The 20,913-nt window shown below is 42.5% G+C and overlaps 1 protein-coding gene across 2 annotated transcripts in view; it reads left to right on the top strand.

The window, feature by feature from the left end:
• Positions 1-6,370: 6,370 nt before the first annotated feature.
• Nell2 (neural EGFL like 2) overlaps positions 6,371-20,913 on the top strand; it is a 313,225-nt gene continuing 298,682 nt past the window's right edge. The window contains exons 1-3 of one of the 2 annotated variants that reach the window (XM_048444768.3): positions 6,371-6,549; positions 7,130-7,215; positions 7,617-7,745. In XM_048444768.3, coding sequence (XP_048300725.1) covers positions 7,152-7,215; positions 7,617-7,745 — 193 coding nt within the window. In that variant the 5' untranslated portion in view covers positions 6,371-6,549; positions 7,130-7,151. Of the gene's footprint in view, positions 6,550-6,777; positions 6,797-7,129; positions 7,216-7,616; positions 7,746-20,913 lie in introns of those variants that run through there. The other variant, XM_048444766.3, reaches the window with a different exon arrangement.

The raw sequence follows: 20,913 nt of genomic DNA, 5'->3' as shown, positions 1-20,913 counted from the left end.
CCTCGCTTTTCTCTCCCCATGTCCCCTTACTCCCACCCCACCCCCACCCCCAATATCCCAATTTTTGCCTGGCAATCTAGTTGTGTGTTTCTTAAGCAAATCATTGGGCTCCTTTGTGACTTCGAAAGCTAAGAACTTTTCATGTGTTTCTGTCATATGGCTGTAAAAGGTGGGTGATGTCTCCTAAGAATCTCTGGCTTCTTACTGTGGTCCTGAGTCAAGAAAGATGAGGATAACTCAAGTACCATGCTCCACCTGCTTGGCCCTTCTGTTCTCATTCCCAGTCACAGCCTTTGGCCAAGGGTGTACGCTAGAGACACACAGAGAGACTCCTCTGGCATGGTGACAGCCCTCTTGAGCCATTTCTTCCTTCCGAAGGATTAGATGGCATGTGTGAACAGGCACTGCTTGAGCTGACGCTGAATCTGGGTCCGCTGTACTAGCGCTGTACGATGCTCGCGAACCGTATTGTGCTCCTAAGTCATGTGTCTGTGAAGCCCGCCCGAGTTTTTCATCCAGCAGCGATGCCTTTATCAAAAAGAAGATTCTAAGGACAGCAGCTAAGCCGTGGCAGCAAGAATTATGTGATGATTCAGGAAGGAGTTTGAATCACTGTGACTTGAGGCCAGCACTTAATACATTTTCTTTAAGATAGAGGCTACGTGTAGTCTTTGAAAAATTAGTTTTGGTGATAACATGGGGGTCGCCAATAAAAATGTTCATTTGAAAGTAGAGGTATTAATGATTCTATTCTCAGTATATCTGGAGTTAAGTCTACAGGATGAAAGGGAGAGCTGAGGAGACAACAGTGATTTCAGAATGTCTCTAAGAATATACTGGCCTTTAGCTCTCCAGGGAGAGACAGTCTTCTATCGCTAAGCAGAGATGTACCCTTTAATAGCAGCCTTAAACAAGGCCAGGAGCCAGCAGAGCAGCTGGCTCCACGAGGAGGCTTCGTTCTAGTCCGATGAACATTAAGTACTGAAATGTGCTGGCAAAAGTAGTCAGTGCTCCCCATGCCTCACTGTTGGCAGTTAAAAATAAGGCCTGTGTGGTAGGATGAGCATTTGAACCGACGCCTCACCACGCTCAGAGACTGATGCAATTGATAAACCAGTAATTCAGACTGTGCCCAGAAAGCTGTGTGTGTGTTCAGCCTTATCCACACTCCCAGATCTTTTTTTTTTTTTCCTGTATATGCTCCTAAGGATTGATTCTGATTATCACAATTTTCCACCTATTTCCCCTGGCAGATGATTCCAAAATTGAGTGACAGGAATGGGGCACCCCTGAAGTGACCTAGTTGCTCACGACAAACACACATGGGGATAACATCCTTATACTGCAGGTCAAGGCAGACTTGACTCTCAGCAGTTCCGAGGTGGATAGGCAGGAGTTATTATGAGACAGTGTTAACAGGTGTGCGGAAGGCTGTGCTTGTACCTGGAGTGAAGGGGCAGCCACTTGGCCCCCAGTTCTAAGCTTGCTTCTTCTTGCCATACTTCTCTAGAGCTCGGCTTGAAGAACTGTTTTTGTTTTCCAGAGTTTGAGTTGGGTTCTGTGGATTGTTCATTGTACGTGGTGAACACAAAGAAGGTTGACTGAAACCTCCACTGCCCCTCATGTCCTCCAGGCAAGCATTGACCCCATGTTTTAATGTTCAGATACAAAAGAGCCTGTGCTCCGAGGACAGGACCAGTGTTCCTCACTGAATGCAATATTCTGCTTCCTTCTGCCCTGTCCCCCCGCCCCAGTTTGCCTTCTTTTCTTCTTTTCATCAGATTCCCTTTTTACCTGCTTGTGTTCTTCCAGTCCAGCTCTGCTTCCAGGCTCAGTCTGCTATTTTATGTCCTATGTTTTGACAAAATTTCACAGTCTTAGGCATAATTTCCTTTCAAACCTCATGTGGAGTAAGGGGCACTTCAGACTGCCTGTGGGTTGAAGACATCTGAGCCAGTCTTCCTTGTGAACTCAAGCAGAAGTAGACACGCTCTCATTGTTAATGTGCAGGGAGAAGAAGGGAACGAAGTGAGAGGCCAGTGTGACAGCTCAGTGTGTAAAACCCACGCCACCGCCGCATAAGCTCTTGACCCGAGTTCTATTCCTGGAAGCTGCGTAAAGGTGGAAGGAGAGAACTAACAGCTCCGTGGGATTGTCTTCCGCCTTCCACACGTGACACATGCACCCATCCCCCCAACAATACAAACACAAATACACGCACACAAAATAAATAACATATGCCTTATTTAAAAAGAATAAAGAGAAGCAAGAGTCCTCATAATGTGTTGGGTAATGGGTGTGGCAGAAGCATTAGACTTGTGTATTAGCCCTGCACTTCCTATCATTGGGCGGTGTTCCAGTGTGAACACACTACAGCTCACTTTCATCTGCTTTGTTAATAGTACTTGCTTAAAATGGATAAAATGGGGTTACACATTCTGAAGTGGCGAGGGAATATATTTTCCTTTCTTAAGGGTAAACAGAAGTGAAGGCTTTACTTCGGGAGAAGCTTCTAGAAGGTGTCTGAGAGGCTGCTACTATCTGACTATGAGTGAGTGGGGAATTCAAAGTTGGGTCACATTGCATCAAATCATGTACACACTGGAAATTGTCAGGTTTTTAAATTTTATTTTTTATTTTTGGCAAATCTCGTAATAATTAATTTATTGGATTTTTGTTTTTCTGTAATGACTGCTGATGTTGGAACATTGTCTACTTACTTTCCCCTTCTGTATCTGTTTTTGGTAAATTCTCCATTTAAATATCAAGTTTTTATTAACTTTCTTTGGCTTTTTTGGAGTTTTTTTATGTATTCTGAAATAAAGTACACATGTACTTTTTTGTTAGATATGTCTTTGGAAATATTTTTTCTCATTGCATAACTTTTAATTATCTTAGTGGTATATTTTAAAAATCTAGAACTTTCCAATTTTAATGAAGTACAGTGTATCATTCAAAAATACACATTCATTTTACATCCTGATTCAAAACTGCAGTTACCCAAATCAGGAACATTCTCTCCTCAAACTGTTGCAGTTTATTGCTGACACTCAGATTTATGTTCCTGTTCGGGTCACTACTGCAGACAGCACCAGGCTCCAGATCCCTTCTTCCTCCTTGTCCCCACTTCCCACAGTGGATGTCCAGTTGTTCAAAAGATTGTCTGATTTTTATGTTTTGGAATTTAAATAAATATGCATGCCCACGTGTGTGTTGTAGGCCCTTTGTTCTGTTTTCATGAATGTCTAACCTCAGATAGCACAGCCTGGATATGTGCGTCATTATTGTGTATTATGGGTCGCATGCTTTCCCTCCTCCAGTTTTATTCTTTGCAAAATGCTCTTGGTTCCTGTATTTTCTATGTTTGGTAATCAGCTCATTGGTTTCTGTAAAGAGCCTTCTGGTTAAGATTGTTTTGACTCTTTAGCTCCACATGAAGCTAATGAATACCATATTCACAGTAAATCCCATCCATGGGCACTGAAGAGCTTTTTGGCTTTATTTCCTAAGCAATGTTCTGCAGTTATCATTAGAAAATCTCCCATATAGTTTGTTTTTTAGATTTTAAATAAGCATTTTAATGCCTTGTGAACATTTAAAAATTAGTTGTACTTTAAATCATTCCCTGGTAGTGTGCAGTGTAAGATCGATTGCTGTGGATTTTGTGTTCTGCATATGTTGACCTGCAAAAGTCACTAGTTCTTAGAGCTTTTTCATAGGTGCTTTGAAATTTCTCATGAGCTAACCATGTCACCGAGGGAAAACAGTTTCTTCTTTTATAAGACAGGTAATCTTCCTTCCTTCCTTCCTTCCTTCCTTCCTTCCTTCCTTCCTTTCTTTCTTTCTTTTTTTATCTCATGCATTGACTGCAACTGAACAGACAGTCTTCCCTTGTTAGGTCAGGTTAGATTTTTTTCCATACTCCCATTGGGTGCTGATATTACTTTCTGGCTTTACATCTGAGAACATCACTTGCTATTTTATAACTAGTTGTTGAATTTTGTCAAATACTCTCTTTGCACCAATTGATGGATCACACGATTTTCTCCTATAAATGATAAATTCACCTGCTTGTTCGGCTGATAGCAGAGACTTTAATCAGCCTTCTGTTGGTCAAAGTGAACTGTCATGTTTGCAGCATCCCTTTTAGACATTGCCAGTATACCTGCTAATGTTTTGTTGAAGATTTTGTGTGCATGTTCAAAAGGTATATTTTATTTTTGTGTTCTGGTTTTTGATTTTCTGTTACTGTTTTTTGCCTGGTTTTGGTGTAAAATAGTGGTCGTTTCATAAATTTAGAGTGGGGGATGTTTCTTTTATTTTGAAAGGATGATGATTACCTGATGTTATTCTTTTTTGGGGTGTTGAGCATAGCTGGAACTAATGACGCCAACTGCTCCCGAGAGGACGCAGAAGTTTCTCAGTACAACTGTGGATCTGCCCATTTCTTACATTAGCTCTGTCACTCTTTCTTTGGGGAAATGTCTCATGCATCCTGATGCTTTGCTGCCAGGTGTGTACACTTACACTGGGGTTGCCCGCTGTTCCTTGAAAGTTGACCACTTATGAGTGCACAGACTTTCTTACATTGGCCCTTTGCAATGTATGTGGCAGGGCTTTTCTGTCTTGCTAACTTGTTTTGCTGTAAACTTTTCCAATAATTTTATAGCCACTTCAACTCTTTTTTGATGTGTTTAAGATAACTTAAAAACACTCAACTTTTATCTGAACTTATTATATTTGAAGTGATTCATTTTAAATCACATATACTTAGTTAGTTTTTAGTTCCCAATCTATTCTGGAAAAAAGTAGTCTTTTGTTATGTTTTAAATCACTTACTTTTACCGCAACTATTAATGTTTGGATTATAGACTACTGTTTATTATTTATTTTATTTCCTTAATTTCCTGTTCCATGAACTTTTTTTTGCTTTCTTTCAAGTTACTTTTATATTTTGTACTCCATTTTCTCTGTTGTGTTTTTAGATTTACATCTTTGTGTAGCATTTTAATGGTGGTACAGAGGATATAACCATGTTCTACCATCTATACAGATATCCTACATTACCACCTATTATATAGGTCCCTTTATCATCTGTGTATTGTGACTATTATGTAAAATCCACACATATTTAGATAATTTAAAATATTTTAGTCATCAGAAGAATGATCACCCAAAGTCATCTATATCTTAACCCCTAGAATCTGAATGTGCTACTCTATGTGAGCGAGAAACTTTGCATTTGTCTCTAAGGGTAAGATGGAGTGATTATCCTGGGTCACACAATGCTTCTTATATTATTGTACAAATCCCCTAAAATAAAAGGAGATTTCTAAATTGTCTTTGGAAAAACAGAGGGTGTGTAATAGAACTCTTACTCTGGGTAGTTCTGAAGACAGAAGGGGAGGGTGAGCCAAACACTGTACACACTTTCTGTGTTTTACAAGGCAACACATGGAACTATCCTGTCATGTTTGCAGAATAGATATAGTCTTGTCAATGCTCTGATTTAGCATGCCGACTCTCCAATATCAGCTGGAGTTACAATGAAGGGAATTATAAGATCAGAAATTCTGTTGTTTTAGGCAATAAATTTGTGATAATTTGTTATAGTAGCAATCCAAAACCAATAACTACCAAACATTTTTTACAGGACTCAAGAGAAGCCTCTTGTGATTACCCAAATATTTACCATTTCTGATTTTTCTTCTGTCTTTCTAATCTTGCTAAGGGCCCTCTACTTCCCTCTACTTGTCAGACAGAGCAGGGTTATCCCACCGTTTCTGGTTTTGGTCATAGTTCATTATTTAGTGTGGATGGTGAAGTAGGCATTGTCTTAGGATTCCTATTAGAGTCTGAAACTCTGTGTTCCACTTCCTCCCAATCACTGCACTTCCCACTCTTTAAGTCCTAAGTATGTATGGTTATCTTCTAGTCATCTACTTACCTGTCCGCCAATAAGTCACCCATCTATCATCTATCATCTATCCATTCACCCGCTGTCATCCATCCATCCATCCATCCATCCATCCATCCATCCATCCACCCATCCTTTATTTATCGTCTTATCTGTAACATCTTTTTTTTTCTTACAAGTATCCATGCTTTTCTCAGTGCGTAGAATCCCCAGCTCTGGCCCTTGACCCAGGGTCTGAGTTTGGCAGGGGCTCCAGAGGTCCTGGAGCTGTCCAGCAGCCCCAGGCTGCTGGTTAAGTTCTATGTGCAGTCTGTGCCTGGAGGCTCTCCAGCGCCCCGCCCTGGGCAGAGAGCCTCTCAGACAGGGCTGGTCAAGCTTCCCTGGCTCACCACCCTTCTCTGCCTGTCTCTTTCCTCTGTCCAGCTTCCCCTAGGAGTCTTGCGTGCTTTGGCGGGGTTCCTTTCTCCACCCGGGAGGGGGTTCCCTGCTTCCAGGGCTGCTGTCTGAGTACGGACACCCCTCCTTTGCCCGAGGCGGCCGGGTGTCTTGCCTTTCTTTGCAACCTCGCCTCCTGCGGCTGGGTGGTCCTTTCTCTCTGCCCGGCTTTGGAGACACGCGCCCGATTTCGAGGGGTGAGAGCAAACGCCGCCCATCAACTTGGCACCTGCCGTTGAGATCTTAGGATCCTTACCAAAGGCTGCGATTGCAGGCGGGCGGGCGGGCAAGGGTGGCGGAGGACGACTGAGGGCCAGTCTGGCTGGACCCGGCTCTGTTTGCGGGGAGAGAGGCCGCCCCGCCCGCACCCCGACTCGCGCCCCGCCCTCCCGGAGCGGTCTCGGCGGCACCAGGCTCTCGCCATTGTCTCCGCCTTTCCAACAGGTTCGGGCGCGGGAGCGCGGGCGGGTGCGGGGCGGCCCGGCCCGGCTTTCCCGGAGCCGCCTCTCTTCCTCTGCGTGCGCGCCTGGGCGGCGTGGCTCGGTGGAGCGCTGCTCGGTGCAGGTCCCCACTAGCCCGACCTGGCTTCGGCCCGCCGCGTGCGGGAGCGATGCGCACAGAGGCGGCTCCAAGTTCGGCGCGCACCCGGGGGGGCCGCCCCGCTCTGTCTTAGGCGTCTGAGCCCGGGTGGTGACACTGAGGCGGTCGCAGGAGCGGCCGGCGCGGCTTTCCCGCTTCACTCCCAGCACCTCTTGGTTTTTATCTTTATTTTTAAAGAGGGAGACGATGGACTGAGCCGATGCACGCCATGGAGTCCCGGGTGTTACTGAGAACGTTCTGCGTGATCCTCGGGCTCGGAGTGGGTGAGTGGCCGTCGAGCTGGGCCGGGATGCTCCTAGCCTTAGGGTCGCCACCCCAAGTCCTTAAGGATTGGGGAGCTCTGGAGGGCGCGGGTTTGCATTTGGATCTCCTGTGTGCTTGTTCTGGGGACAGGGAGGCAGGTCACGCCCTTAGGGTCTTTGACTAAGGGGGAACTTTGCACAGAGAGGGCTTAAAGTAGGTCACAGAGATGGGACCGGACGCTTTGCTATTTTAAGCTTGGCAGCGCGTCCAGGTAAGGCTCTCATGGTGGAGGAAGGAATCTCCTCTTGTCAGCACTTCCTAATATTGTCTCCAAGATGCGCTCTATGCAGCTGTGGAGGCTTGCGTTTTAATGGCCCCCTTTCTTTCTTTCTTCTTTCCTACCCCTCCCCACTCCCATCAGTTTGGGGGCTTGGTGTGGACCCGTCCCTACAGATTGACGTCTTAACAGAGTTAGAACTTGGGGAGTCCACGGCCGGAGTGCGCCAAGTACCGGGACTGCATAATGGGACGAAAGCTTTCCTCTTCCAAGGTATGGCCCAGTGCGAAGCCCCCTGCGCGGTGGGAGGAGCTGGCCCCGAGGCTCTTGCTAACTTGGCGCTGCTCCCCGACCAGGCGGAGGGTCCCAGCTGGGGTGTGGGGTCCCTCTACGTCTAGGGTCCAGATCTTTTAAAGTGTGGTGTTTTTTTTCCTCATTTCCCTCTCCCTCCTCCTCACTTGGTGCACTTGGCGGTTCTAATGGGTAATGCCTTAATTACCGACTAGAAACTCCAGGGGCAGATGGGTGATTTGGGCGTCTGGGGAACAATAAATTGTAACACAAACGCCTCATTTGGGCGGGATGGATTTGGGAAGGAAACAGGACAGCTCAATCTTGGTTAAGATACCGACCTCCCAAAGTTTCGTCACAGTGGTGTCCACCGAGAGGAATTTCTTTACGTTTTTTTTTTTTTTTTTTTTTTTTTTTTTTTTTTTTTAACTGCACGTCACTGTACTTGAAGCAAGATTACCAGGGAAAGCTCCCTATTCTGCTTTCTCCACCAGTGGCAAGGGGGAAAGGAATGACACTATTACAATTATTTTAAAAGCATTTCAATGGAATGTTCACCCAGAAGCACATGCCCCCATTGCCATAATTGTGTGCATAGAATTTAAAAACTTTCCTTTTCTTTTAGAGTCAGTGGACATTCATAAATGTTCAGATTTCAAATAATATTTAAATGTACTGTGTAGTCAAAGCTAAATTTCAGTAAAAACAGCCTGCAAATTGATTGAATAAAGCTCTTGAAGACTGCTCGGTTTGTGGAAAGGTGTTTTAAGGGTCTAAAAGGCGGCTAAACTGTCCATGGAGATTAGACTTACTCATGGTGAAGCACAGAGAGGCATGAGAGACCCGGGGTTGGCTACCTGTATCCGGAGGATCAAGACGTCCTCCCCCACCACACACGGGGATTTCTTTTCTATTGGGAGAAATGGCTTCAAAAGAAGTGGTGCAACTTATAATTACCGAAGCGTTGGCTATGCAAATTGCAACCAGCCCAGCACAGCTGCCTTCAAGAAACAGACCTAGGATGCAACTTGGATGGTTCTGTGGTGGCGCTGTTGCTGCATGCAGCCAGCGCGTGTCACCATGGACAGCAGCTCCTAAGCTCTGTAGGGAAAGGGACATGTGTTGCATTTATTTAAGACAAATTTGTTTTTTTTTAATAAGGAATTAAGATGTAAACTCTTTTTTTCATAGAAAGAGTATGCCAGTTAAAGTTCTTGATTATTCTTTTATTGCGACAAGTGTTTATGGTATTTTCTTTACTTTCAGATGCTTTGTGGAGGGTGGGGCTGAGATACTGAAAACAATGGCCAGATGTGATCAACGAAATAGAGCTCAATTTTCAACAAAAATTTAGAGTTATATAAAAACATAATTAAATGTAGGCTTTTGGTTTATGTCATTATTTCTCTCTTTAATTATTGGTCTCCGCAAAATGGGAACTAAGCTATTTCAGGACTTGATGAGTCAAGTAACCAGGAAGCTTCATAAACCAAGTTTCTAATAATCAGAGACCATTGAATTGTCCTGATAATCTCAAAGGCTCCATTAAATCTTCGTAGGGGTAGTAGTTTCCTATGCAGAGTGTCCATATGTTGCAAGGAGGAACCTCCAGGAATGGACACTTTATGTGGACATTGACCCATGACCTACTAGACAGTTGGACAGTTTGTAGGCAATAGTTTCAGGGTGACAGTTTCCTTTTCTGGTTAATTTATTTCTACGTAAGTAGTCAGCTTGTTCAAGGTATGCACCATGTTAAGAAGATACATGGCAAATGCCCAGTGTTTTCTTTGAATTGTCCTGAGTTGGTGGATATCGGTGTTCACTGATGAGTTTCCTTTGTTTCCTAGCTAATACCAAGCCCAATATTAGAAAAAATAAATGCATCACAAGTATAGTTTTCATTCAAAGATGTGAAATAACATTTCCTGCCACATTCTGAACATCACTTTGTGTATTAATCACTATTTACTGTTGAATGTATTCTTGTAAGGTGTATGATATGTTACTGATACACTACTTATGAGCATTATTAATTTTGCTTACTATAAGATTCAAATTCTGAAACCAGCAACAAGTGGACATGTGACTAATCGGTAGTTCTGCATGGCCTTGAAAATGTCTTTCCTCAGATGCTAGAGGAGCAGCAGGTTTGTTAAAAAACCAGCTCTGCATCACGGTGTTTTCCTGGATTCCATGGGATCTAGAGGGACAAAAGCACTCAGACTGTGAGACATTTTGAGGTTCCATTTATAGTGAGTTGAGAATGCTGCCGGTATTTTATATAGCATGTAAAATGTCATAGCAGGAATAGAAACAAAGTAAAAAGCATGTGAGATGCTCCCAGATTTCATACAAACTTCATGTGCAAGTTTTCTGTGCTAAAGGATATGTTCTCAATAACATGTGGTCTCAGAACCATCGATTGCTTCTCCAACAGATACTTTACCGTCTCTTCATTTTGAAATAAGAAACCTCAAAATATGTTTGTCCTGTGACTTTTACTTAATTAATATTTTCATTTTTGCTACTTCATTTTCTCTTTCTGATTTCTGAGATACACACATACATATGTGTGTGTGTGTGTGTGTGTGTGTGTGCGTGTGAGATACACACATACTTTGGTATTTTTGAATGATTTTTGTGAATTACTGTGAAATATGAATCTACTACTTAGCATTTTGTCTTATGCTCATAGTAAAACATATGCTTCCAAATCATAACTTTTATGGTAACATCAACCATAAAATCACAACACCATTTTATCATTGCTGAAATTTGATTTATAGTTTGTTTGAAAACTTAATGAGATTTTAAATTTAACCATTTCCTTAATGCACTTGGACTTTGGGTTATACTTGTTATAATAATTACATAATGTGTCTAGGCAGTGGTTTGGAGTTCTAGACATTTCTGGCTGTAATCTGACACACAGCCAGAAAACACTCTTATTATGCTTTTAAAAATATAGGAGTGTATTCTGATAAAGACTTGCAGCAGGAGTGTATTCTGATAAAGGAGTTCCCTCTCCTGGTTTTGGAGTCTAGCTAGTATTTTGCCAGATAATGATTATACTAGTTTTCCTTTCTCTGTGTTCATGAGAGTTCACAGGGAGGAAAGCACACACTCAAAGTAAGCTTGAGTTTTAGCTCTTTGATCGTAACAATTCATCCAGGCTCCTAAAATAGATAATCTCATCCATTGACTTACGCACATTCCTTCTGAAGTGTTTGTAGATTGCATAGTCTCATTAACCCTGAAGGGTAGACAAAAATCAAAACATTTTTTCCTTAGTTGATAATTTAAAGCAACCTTGGTAATTCCTCTTAAAGAACTTTTACATTTAGAAGGAAAAGGTGTTCACAGGTATTTGGTGGTAGGCCAGTGCGGCTGGTTGGCGACTGCATTGACAGAGACAAGGATGATGTGGGGCTTGTTATTAGTGTGGTGATAGCGGAGCATGTTAGCTACACTTCTCAGGGCTGTGACAAGACACTTGAAAGAGCAACTTGAAGGAATGACTAATTTTGGTTCACAGTCTGAGGGGGAAGATGTGACAATGAGAATGGCTGTCTCTGGTAGAAGGTGCAGAGGGACTGAGGGTCAGATGTGTTGTTCACTGGAAGCAGAGAGGGAGAGATGAATGCTAGCTCATGCTAGCTCACCTTTTCCTGTTCTCCTTTGTATCCAGTCGGAGACCATAGTCCCTGGGCCACCCACGTTCAGGGTGTGTCCTTCTTAGTTAAACTGCACGAGAAACATCCTTAGGGATGCAAGCGAGATATGTCTCTATCTATGGCAATCCTAAATCCAGTCAAGTTGACAGTGAGGCTTAACCATCACAGTGGGCATCTGTAAGCTTCAGGGTAGTGGCTGAGGATGCTCTCTGAGGGAGCAAAATAGAGCAGTGATCAGAGGTAGGGGGAGAAATCGGGTAGACCCAGGTAGAATGTCGCAAGTTATGCTTCGGGGTGAGGGTACTCTGTTAGTGAATGTCGTTATAAGTTAAGTTATACACTGAATTCATTACTATACAATTACTATACTGTTAGTGCTAGGCATGTAGCAAATCAAAAAATTAAAGCTTCATTGTGCATTAAAATTGGCTACCAAACAACTATTAAGATAATAATTTAGTCATTATTAAGATGAATTATATAAAAATTGAGAGCTTAATGGGAGTCTGTATTCTATTTTAGGGAGGCTCAGCTTTAGGGAGACTCTTTGAAGAATCATTTATAATGATAGTTAAAGGATATCTATCTATCTATCTGTCTGTCCGTCCGTCCGTCTGTTCGTCCGTCCATCCATCCATCCATCCATCCATCCATCCATTCATCCATCCAGGGACTGGGTTCTACGGTAGAGCATACCAACATAGCGTAATTGAAAAGTTAATAGTGTACAAATATGTTTTGTATAGGGGAAATAAGGGTATCCTAGAGCATGCATATTCTAACTGTTGGAACCGGAGTGCTTTGTTAAGATGTGGAGAAATTAAGGTTGGTTGTGAACTTACTTTAATGATGCTATCTGGGGTTATCTACATAAGCCTTTCATAGTCAGCAGTCAGTGTCATGGCGCTATAATGTGAGAAAGGCTAGCCTAGTTACTGCTGCTTTGGAGATGAAATTTGGCCAAGAACCAAAGAACACAGCCGGTCTCCAGGTCCTAGAAAACGCAAGGAAACAATTACCCTCTGGAGTTATGAGACGGAGTACAAAACTGGTTTCATATTGATTTTAGTGCAGTGAAACTAATTCTGGTCTCCTGAGCTCTTCACTTGTGAAATAATAAATTTAGTAATAACTGATAAATACCATCATTTTATCAACAACAGGCAACTAAAGTATTTTGTTGAATGAAAGTGAGTGCTTCTGTAAGCAATCCCTGGACCTGGGAAGTAGCTTTGGAGTTGGGCACTGAACAAGTAGAGCGCGGAAAGGCATGCCAGGACTTCCACTTTCAGGCCTAATATCAGTTATAGTCCTCTCTTAGGATCTTTTAAATTCTGTGTGACCAGGTGTAATGTTTTCTCATTCATTTCTGATTTGTTTTCTTTAAAATCTTTTTGCTTACTTCAGCTGAAGTTATGTCAGTGCTGTTTATTTTATAAAACCTCCCTAGGTCTCAATTCATTTTATCTTCCCATTCCTCACTCCCTGCTCTAGTTCTATCTGTCTATGTGTGTGTGTGTGTGTGTGTGTGTGTGTGTATGTGTGAATGTCTGTGTATGTATGTATGTATGTATGTATGTATCTATCTATCTATCTGTTTATTGATCAATCCTTATTGTTTCAGTTCTTCTGTTGGCTTTGTTTGTTATTCTTTTAGTTCATTGAGATGCTGGTTCGGCCAAGGACATTTCTCATGGGGGACCCCTATGTCTTCCTATAGCAGAAAGGCAAAGCTTCTCATGCTGTGCTCCTTTCATGCTCTTGTATACCAACATTAATTCTTTCAGTGGATGGCGTGCTCGTGACTTACTGCTCTCCCACGGCTCCAGCAATGCTATCGCTGTAGGTTTTACATTTCATCAATGTATTTTGAAAAGACACCCATAACCATAGCAATACTACTGTTGCTGGGAAAGATTTAATATGATACGATATTTGATATGACTTCTGGGTTTCTGACCCTGTCATACATTGCCTGGTCTCCCAGGGCCAGCTTTGAAATCTCCACTGAAGCTTTGCTATTCTACAGCATTTATTCCGTACACTGGTAAAGCAAGGATCACCGGAGACACCGAGGTCTGCCGCTAACTCCAGCAGTAGCAAGCCTGAGTCAGGCAACAGCTGCCTGACGGGACCTGATTGCCTTGATGGTTGAAGCCTTGCTTCCCTGGGTGACCTGGTGCATGGAGGGAACCTTGGACCTCTTTTTGCAGACAAAGCCTTTTCAATAAGTTTGCTGTTTTCATTACTGAGACTGTGATGGATGGACTTTTATTTATTCATAAAACACCTGTAAGCCATCTTTCCTATTGTCCTGGTAAAAGGTACTTGGCTTCTCTCTCTCTCTCTCTCTCTCTCTCTCTCTCTCTCTCTCTCTCTCTCAGTTTGTCTGTACGTGCATGAATATGTATAAGCATGCTTATGGAGGCCAAAGATCAAATTTAATTTCAATTCTTAGATTGAAACTAAACCACCCACCTTGCTTTTTGAGACAGGGCCTCTGAGTGGCTTGGGGCTCTCCCAGTGTGGTAGTCTTGCTGGCCAGTGACTACACAGGATCTGCCCAGCTCTGCTTCTTCAGGGCTGGTATTGCAAGCATGTGCCACATGCCCAGCCTTATTTAATTTTTATAGATTATTATTATTATTATTATTTTAAGACAGAGTTTCTCTCTGTAGCCATGGCTGTCCTGGAACTCCCTCTGTAGAACAGGCTTTCTTAGAACTCACAGAGGCTATCTGTCTCTGCCTCCCAAGTGCTGGGGTAAAGGCATGTGCCACCGCAGTTTGCCTCCCAATTTTTTTTAAATATGCAGTTAGAAGACTAAACTCAGACCTCCCAGGCTTGTAAAGCAGGTGCTTCACTGAACCTTTCGAAGCCCCCAGGCTTTTAAAGACAGAACTAACATCTTTAGCAAATTCCCCCTCCTTTGCTCTAGCTCTCCGTGTCCTCTGTTTCTGACCAAACTGCATAGTTTTCATATCATCTGCTTTGGTTTCTTGTTCCTGGTCTTCAATGAAAATTTGGCTACATCGGCCAATGACTTTCATGAAACTCCCCGAAGATTGTGTTGACTTGAAATGTTTTCTTTCAGGTTAATTAATCCTTCACCTTTCAACTCAGCCTTCTACCCAGTCTCAGATATGGACAAAATGTACACAACTTCGTGCCTGAGTGTTACCTAAGTGCCTTCCAGTCCAGTCCCCTCCCGAGACCCCCGAACCCACTCTCCACTCTGTACTCCCAGAAGCATTCTGTTCTTCTGAGCTATAATGTCACCCATGAAGCTCCACTGGCTGCTGTATAAATGCCTTCCAGTTAGTTTTTCCACACTTTTACAAGTTTCTCTCACAAACCATTTCAAAACCTTCTGAAAAAAATGGTTAAGTACTTTAACAAGAAGAACCCACTTTTTTTTCTGTGTTAATATCATTGTTTTTGTGATAAAAATATCTGAAATAGAGAGGAGAACACATCAATTTTGCCCCCTTCCCCCACTTTTTTTTCCTGTTCATGAAGGGCTAGTTCAGTTGTTTTGGGCCTGAGTTAAGTCAAGACATCCTGGCAATGGAAGCCTGTGGCAGAGGCAGCTGTCGCCTCCCAGCACCCAGCAGCAGAGAGAGGAACAACTGGTACGGGGTGTAACCTTCAGAAGCACACCCACATTGACCTAATTCCTCTGCACACTCTCTCTAAAGAATCCATTCAGCTCTAACTTCAAATTAGGACCCTTGTGATCCAGCCACATCTCAGAACTGCCACTAACTGGGCACCAGGCATTCAACATGAGGGTATCTGGGGACTCTTCACTGGCAAATCCTAACAATTTCTGGATTTTTGATGAATTGCTTGCATGTTTTTAAAAAGATTTTTGGGGATTACATCTGATTGGAGAAGTTGAGTTTCTTCTACATATATTTTTACTTATTTTCTCATATTTCGAAAATTTTCTGCAAATAATTTGTCTATTCCTTTTCTCTGTCCTTAAACCCTCACAACCCTAACATTTACTTTCGTGACCCTTTATCTGTTCATCCTCAGACGGTATACTTGTATACTTTCACTGAGCACATCTTTGAGTGGCTGTTGTGGTATTTGCTCTTCACTGTTGCTTGTTTTTCACTGTATTTTCCAGTGTGTGTGTGTGTGTGTGTGTGTGTGTGTGTGTGTGTGTGTGTACATGCATGCCAAAACATGCTTGTAGAGACAGAAAATAGCTTATAGGAGTTGATCCCCTCCTTCTATCATATGGGTTCCAGAACTGAACTCAGGTTGTCAGGTTTGGCAGCAGGCCCTGTGACCTGGTGATCCACCTTTCCAGCTCTGTCTTTTGGCATTTCTTGAAGTGTGATGAGTTTCTTCAGGATAATTGTGCCAGATCAGTATTGTGAATTTAACCCAAACCAGAAGAGTCACTGGGAAGAAGGAGGCTCAGGTGAGGACTTCTCGTTATCAGACTGACGTATGGTCATATCTGTAGGATGTTTTCTTGGTTAATGATTGATATGAGATGGTCCATGCTACTGTGGGTGGTGACACTGCTGGGCTAGTGTCCTTGTGTAAGAAAATCAGCGGAGCAAGCTGTGGAGAGCAAGCCAGCAAGCAGTATTTCTCCGTGGCCTCTGATTCAGTTCCTGCCTTCAGCTTCATGTTTTGAGTTGCTGCTTTGGTTTCCCTTGGTGATAGACTACAACCTGGAAACCAATGAAAGATTCCTCCTACAACTCATTTTCCTGTCAGTGTTTATCAGAGTAACAGAAGCAAACCAGGACAGCAATAGTTTTGAAAGTTTTTGCAAGGCAATTTATAAATTTCTATTTTTTTTCTGGTTCAAGAACCAAGAGAGTATTCTTATTTAGAGTAAGGTTATTATTCTCTCCTTGATTTTCCATGTTTCTTGTCTCTGTTTGCATTTGGAGAAGTAGGGACTTACTGTCATCGTTGAGGATGAGGGAGCTCCACATCATTCAGGAAGTCCAGAGATGCTAGCCAGGTCAATGGATATCCTGTGTGTGTGGTGTTCATGTTACAGTCCTTGGCAATGCTGTCCCACAACGTAGATAGTCAGAGCTGTTCCCTAGACCCACTAGTGTGGATCCTCATTGATTAAATTTATAGGGGAGATCAGGATTCTGTGCGACAGAGGTGGCCTTGAGTCTCAGTCCACAAGAATATTGGGTGTTGATTTGGGTTTATTGTGTCCTTGTGGGGAGATTGGGCTTGACAGTACCAGAAAGTAAGGTTGTATATTGTGTGATTGCTTCACATTGGGGTGGATCTGATGTTCAGGGCAGTAGAGGCCATCTCGGTACTTTAAGGGGGCTGGGACTTATAGCACCCATGGATGGCCAGGACTGAAGCCTGAGTTTATGAGTCCCTTAATAGATTACTCTGGAATCTGGGTTTATCATGAAGGTAAGTGGGCCTGAAGACCAAGTTTGTTTAACGAATCTGAGCCTAGAGTTGTGTGTTATGGTCTGGTAACAGGATCATCTTAGACAGTTTGTAAATACTAGACTAGGGACCATGGAGTTTCACTTCACTAGGATAAAGGCCCAGTGTTTCACTTCACCACGTCCTGGGACCCAGTCTTTCACTTCACCAGGATAGGTATTTGGGGTATGTGTTGCAGAGCTGGTTCCTATTTCCCTTTCTTCTGAGTGAAAAGACTCTCCAAGTATGGTAGCCAAGGCACGTGACAGGTATATATAACCACCCGCCTTCTTTTTTCAGTAGTCTTTTTAGTTTTCTGTACTGTATCCAGGAATCTGTCGTCGGCTTCCCTTAGCATCTTGGATGGCATGTTCATGTGGAATCACTGTCCAAATTGATACTCTTTCTTGAGACCACGGAAAGCACTTTTGAGTCCCGGCCCACCGTCTGTCTGATGTGTCGTTCTTAGGACTTTTGAACTGATTTTATTTATATGATAGGATGGAAAGATGACTCAGTGGTTAAGAATACTGACTACTCTGCCAGAAGATCTGGATTCCTTTCCCAGCCCCTGCAAACCTCGTTACAACTACAGTTTCATGGGGTATGGTGCTCTTTTCTGGCTTCCTGACACACTGCATGCACATGGTGCATGGACACACATGTAGGCAAAGCCCTCAATACACATAAAACACAAATAACTGAATCTCAGACAAAACATTTTTAAAGTTAGGTGTTTTTTAATGATTTATTTGATGCTCTAGTGGGATAAGATCTGGGGTACTTGGTAATGGTGCAGACATGTTTTCTTTTATTTATTTGATGTTCTAATGGGATAAGATTTGGGGTATTTGGTCATGATGCGGACATGTTTTCTCGTCATGTTGATGTTGATCTCTGGCAGTCAGGGGACAGTGTCTTCGGTAGAATGATAATACCCAACTGTCCACACACTAACACTCAGCACCTGTGGATGCTATGTTATATGGAAAAGGGGATTCAAGTTTGAAGATGGAATTAAGGTTATTTAGGTAGTCAGCTAGCTTTAAAATAAAGAGATTATTCTTATATTAACATCGTATGTCCAGTCTGGGCAATCCAAAATATTTATCTTGGTAGAGGGAGATATTTGAGTCACTGTCAGTGTGACACACAGTGGGACTTGCTGGTCCTTGCAGACATTGAGCATCGGAGCAGGCATGAGCCAAGGAATATGGAAAACATCTATAAGCTGTAAAAAGGAAGAAAGTAAAGATTTCCTAATCGCAAGAGGAGCACACCCCGTTGATACCCTTGGGTTTGAAGAAGCAAAGCCAGTACGAAGCGATGCCAGGACTGGGAGGTAGCACATTTGTCTGAGTTAGTCTATGCTTGCGGGGATTTCCCAGCAGGAGGAGAGAAGTGTAGCTTCCGTTGGGGAACTGAGAATTCATGTAAAATTGAATTAAGCTTTCTTTTGAGTTCTCAACCAACTCTCACAAGTGTGTCTGCATGGTGGCGGGAAACTTGGTCTTGAACTTGACAGTTAAAATTGCGCTAATCATTCTTCAGGGCAAATATTGTAATGAATTCTCTCCAGGATTTAACCATGTGCTAATTCTGAGAACAAACATTAAAATTGAGTGTCATTTAAAGAAATATATCACTTCTTCTCCCAAAGTTAATTCAGGAGGTATGGTTAAAAGGGGGGAAAAAAAGAAGGCATGAATATTTTGGTAATGGGCTGGGCTAAGCTAGGATGCTGCTGAACACTCAGTGAGGATGACAGTTAAGTTTCCACAAGAGCAACTACAAGGGCATGGGATTCTGATGGGCACCACCTCGTTTTGACTCGGAGCAGCTGTAGCCATTTGGGAGGGGGAGGGCAGTGGACAGTGCATGTCATGATCCAAGTATCACTTGTCTAATCGCTGTCATGATGAGTTACCACCTCTCCTTGGCTGTATTTCACTCGCTCATGCTCTCTGTGCCCGTTAGAAACCACATTCTTGCAGGCAGTTGTCCTTTCTTACATTCCTGTGATTATCCATCTGTGACTCAGGACTTGCTAAGGCACTAACTGATGGCTCATTTAGCAGACATTAAACCCTTAAGGGTGTGACACGCCTCCTGTTGATTTACCTCCACTTAGCAATTATTTTTTGCTCTGATTCCAGTTTAAGAGATTGTAGGGGAATAACAGGGCAGAACAGAGCTCCCATCTCTCCCTTTTGGCCCCCTGAAGGGAGCTGAAATCTTGGGCCTGTGTACTCTAAACTGTTCTTGATGGTACCTCCGCTAAGAGTTTGTGGAAGAGAAGTGCCCTTTTTTACCCAGGGAAAATATGGGAGATTGCTGAAAGTCCTACTCAGTTAGTCTTGACAAAGGAAAGAAAATATAGAGCTAATTCCAAGTCAGTGTTCTTTTGCAGTAGCATCGAGGACCTAGGTTCTAGAGTTGGCAGATACACAACACCTATACAGACCACACACCTTGCCATTGATTTATTCCAAGCTTTCATTGGTTCCTTATGCAACTTAAGATGAAAGACTAAGTTCTTATGTCTACAGAGTCCCTCATAAGCACTCCTGCTTTCTAAACCATTTGTTCTTCTATCCCTTGTTCAGTCTGCGCCAGGTCTCCTCGCTGTTCCACAATTAGCCCCTGCTCACAGGGCTACGCTACTGTTCATTCTCCTGTTACATACTTTCTCCAAATATCCGCATGCTTTTCAGTTTGCCCATTTTATGAGCTTTCTCAAGGAAAGAGGCCTAATCTGACCAAGCAGTGAAAAATATAGTAAGTCTTCCATTCTGCACATATTCTTGACTTTGATCTCTAATGTCTATCACCTGAAAACATTGCTGTACCTCAATTCTCACTTTGTTTGTTGTCAGTCAGCCCTACCAGAAAGTTCCAAAATGCTGCAGATTTGGAAGTCTTTTCATCATGATTATGTACCCATGAGCCTAGCATTTGGTGAGACCTCCTTACATACCTACTAGAAATATGCTGTCTCTATTTTGATATCTTGAGGTTTGGGCGTCTGTCTTGCTCTTTATTGTAACTTCGTACTCTACAGAACATACACAGTGTTCTCAGGAAATGTTCAGTGTCTATACACTGTGACATTAAGTGAGTCCATGGGAAACCTGGCTTTTTGGCTTTTTTTTTTTTTAGAATATTATGATGTTTGTATTTATGTAACTACAAAAGGGCCAGAAGAACCCTTCTATCACACCAGCATTCTGTTCTGTAGTCACAGGAAAGCTGAAAGTTGGAGGCCTCTTTAGGCCATTCTGTAACAGGCAGCAGGTTGAAGATCTTAGGCTTACCGAATGCTTCTTGAAAATAGGAGTTTAAAGTTTCAGTTTGAAGAGTTATGAATTAAAGAGTTGGCAGGGACACTCATATTCATAGAAATGTACCAAGGAACATATAAACAATCATTTGAGTTGTTTATACTATGGTTGTTTCCCATTATTTAAGTCAAATAGTCTCTAGACTTTGTCTAGAGAGCAGTTGCCAGGCTTGGAAACAAGTCCAGGCGGTGCATGTCTGACAAAGGTCGGACATATTAGTTCAGAGAACAAGCACAGCACTGAAGAGATCCCTTTTAGATGCTGAAGACTCATACATAGGAGGATTTAGATTGACGTTGGGTTGCCTTAGAGCAGTGACTCCCACATGTCAGTTTGCAATTTGTCTTTATTTTATTGCCTTGTTAAAAGCCTCCTTGTGTCTCTGAGAGTGAGTGCCAGGAATTTATATTTTGAAATAGTTTTTTTTTTTGTGGTGCAGGTGTTCAACCAAAATTCATGAATTATTGTCTCAAATCAAGGTGTCTAATGTAGTCACTAACCTGAGTGGCCATGGAGTACTGGCATGTGCATTCTACAAATGGAAATGGGTCTGAAGTATAAAAACAGACTCTGAAGACTGTAGAAAGTTACAAAACTTCATTATTATTTTATGGTGAGTTTACACCAAATAATATTTTGGATATAGTGGCTCAGATAAATGTATTATTAAAATTAAACAGTTTCTTTTTACATTTTTAA

This window comes from Myodes glareolus, chromosome 19 (genome assembly GCF_982192425.1).
Source record: "Myodes glareolus chromosome 19, mMyoGla1.1, whole genome shotgun sequence".
NCBI lineage: Eukaryota > Metazoa > Chordata > Mammalia > Rodentia > Cricetidae > Myodes > Myodes glareolus.
This window is presented reverse-complemented; position numbering and strand designations above follow the sequence as displayed.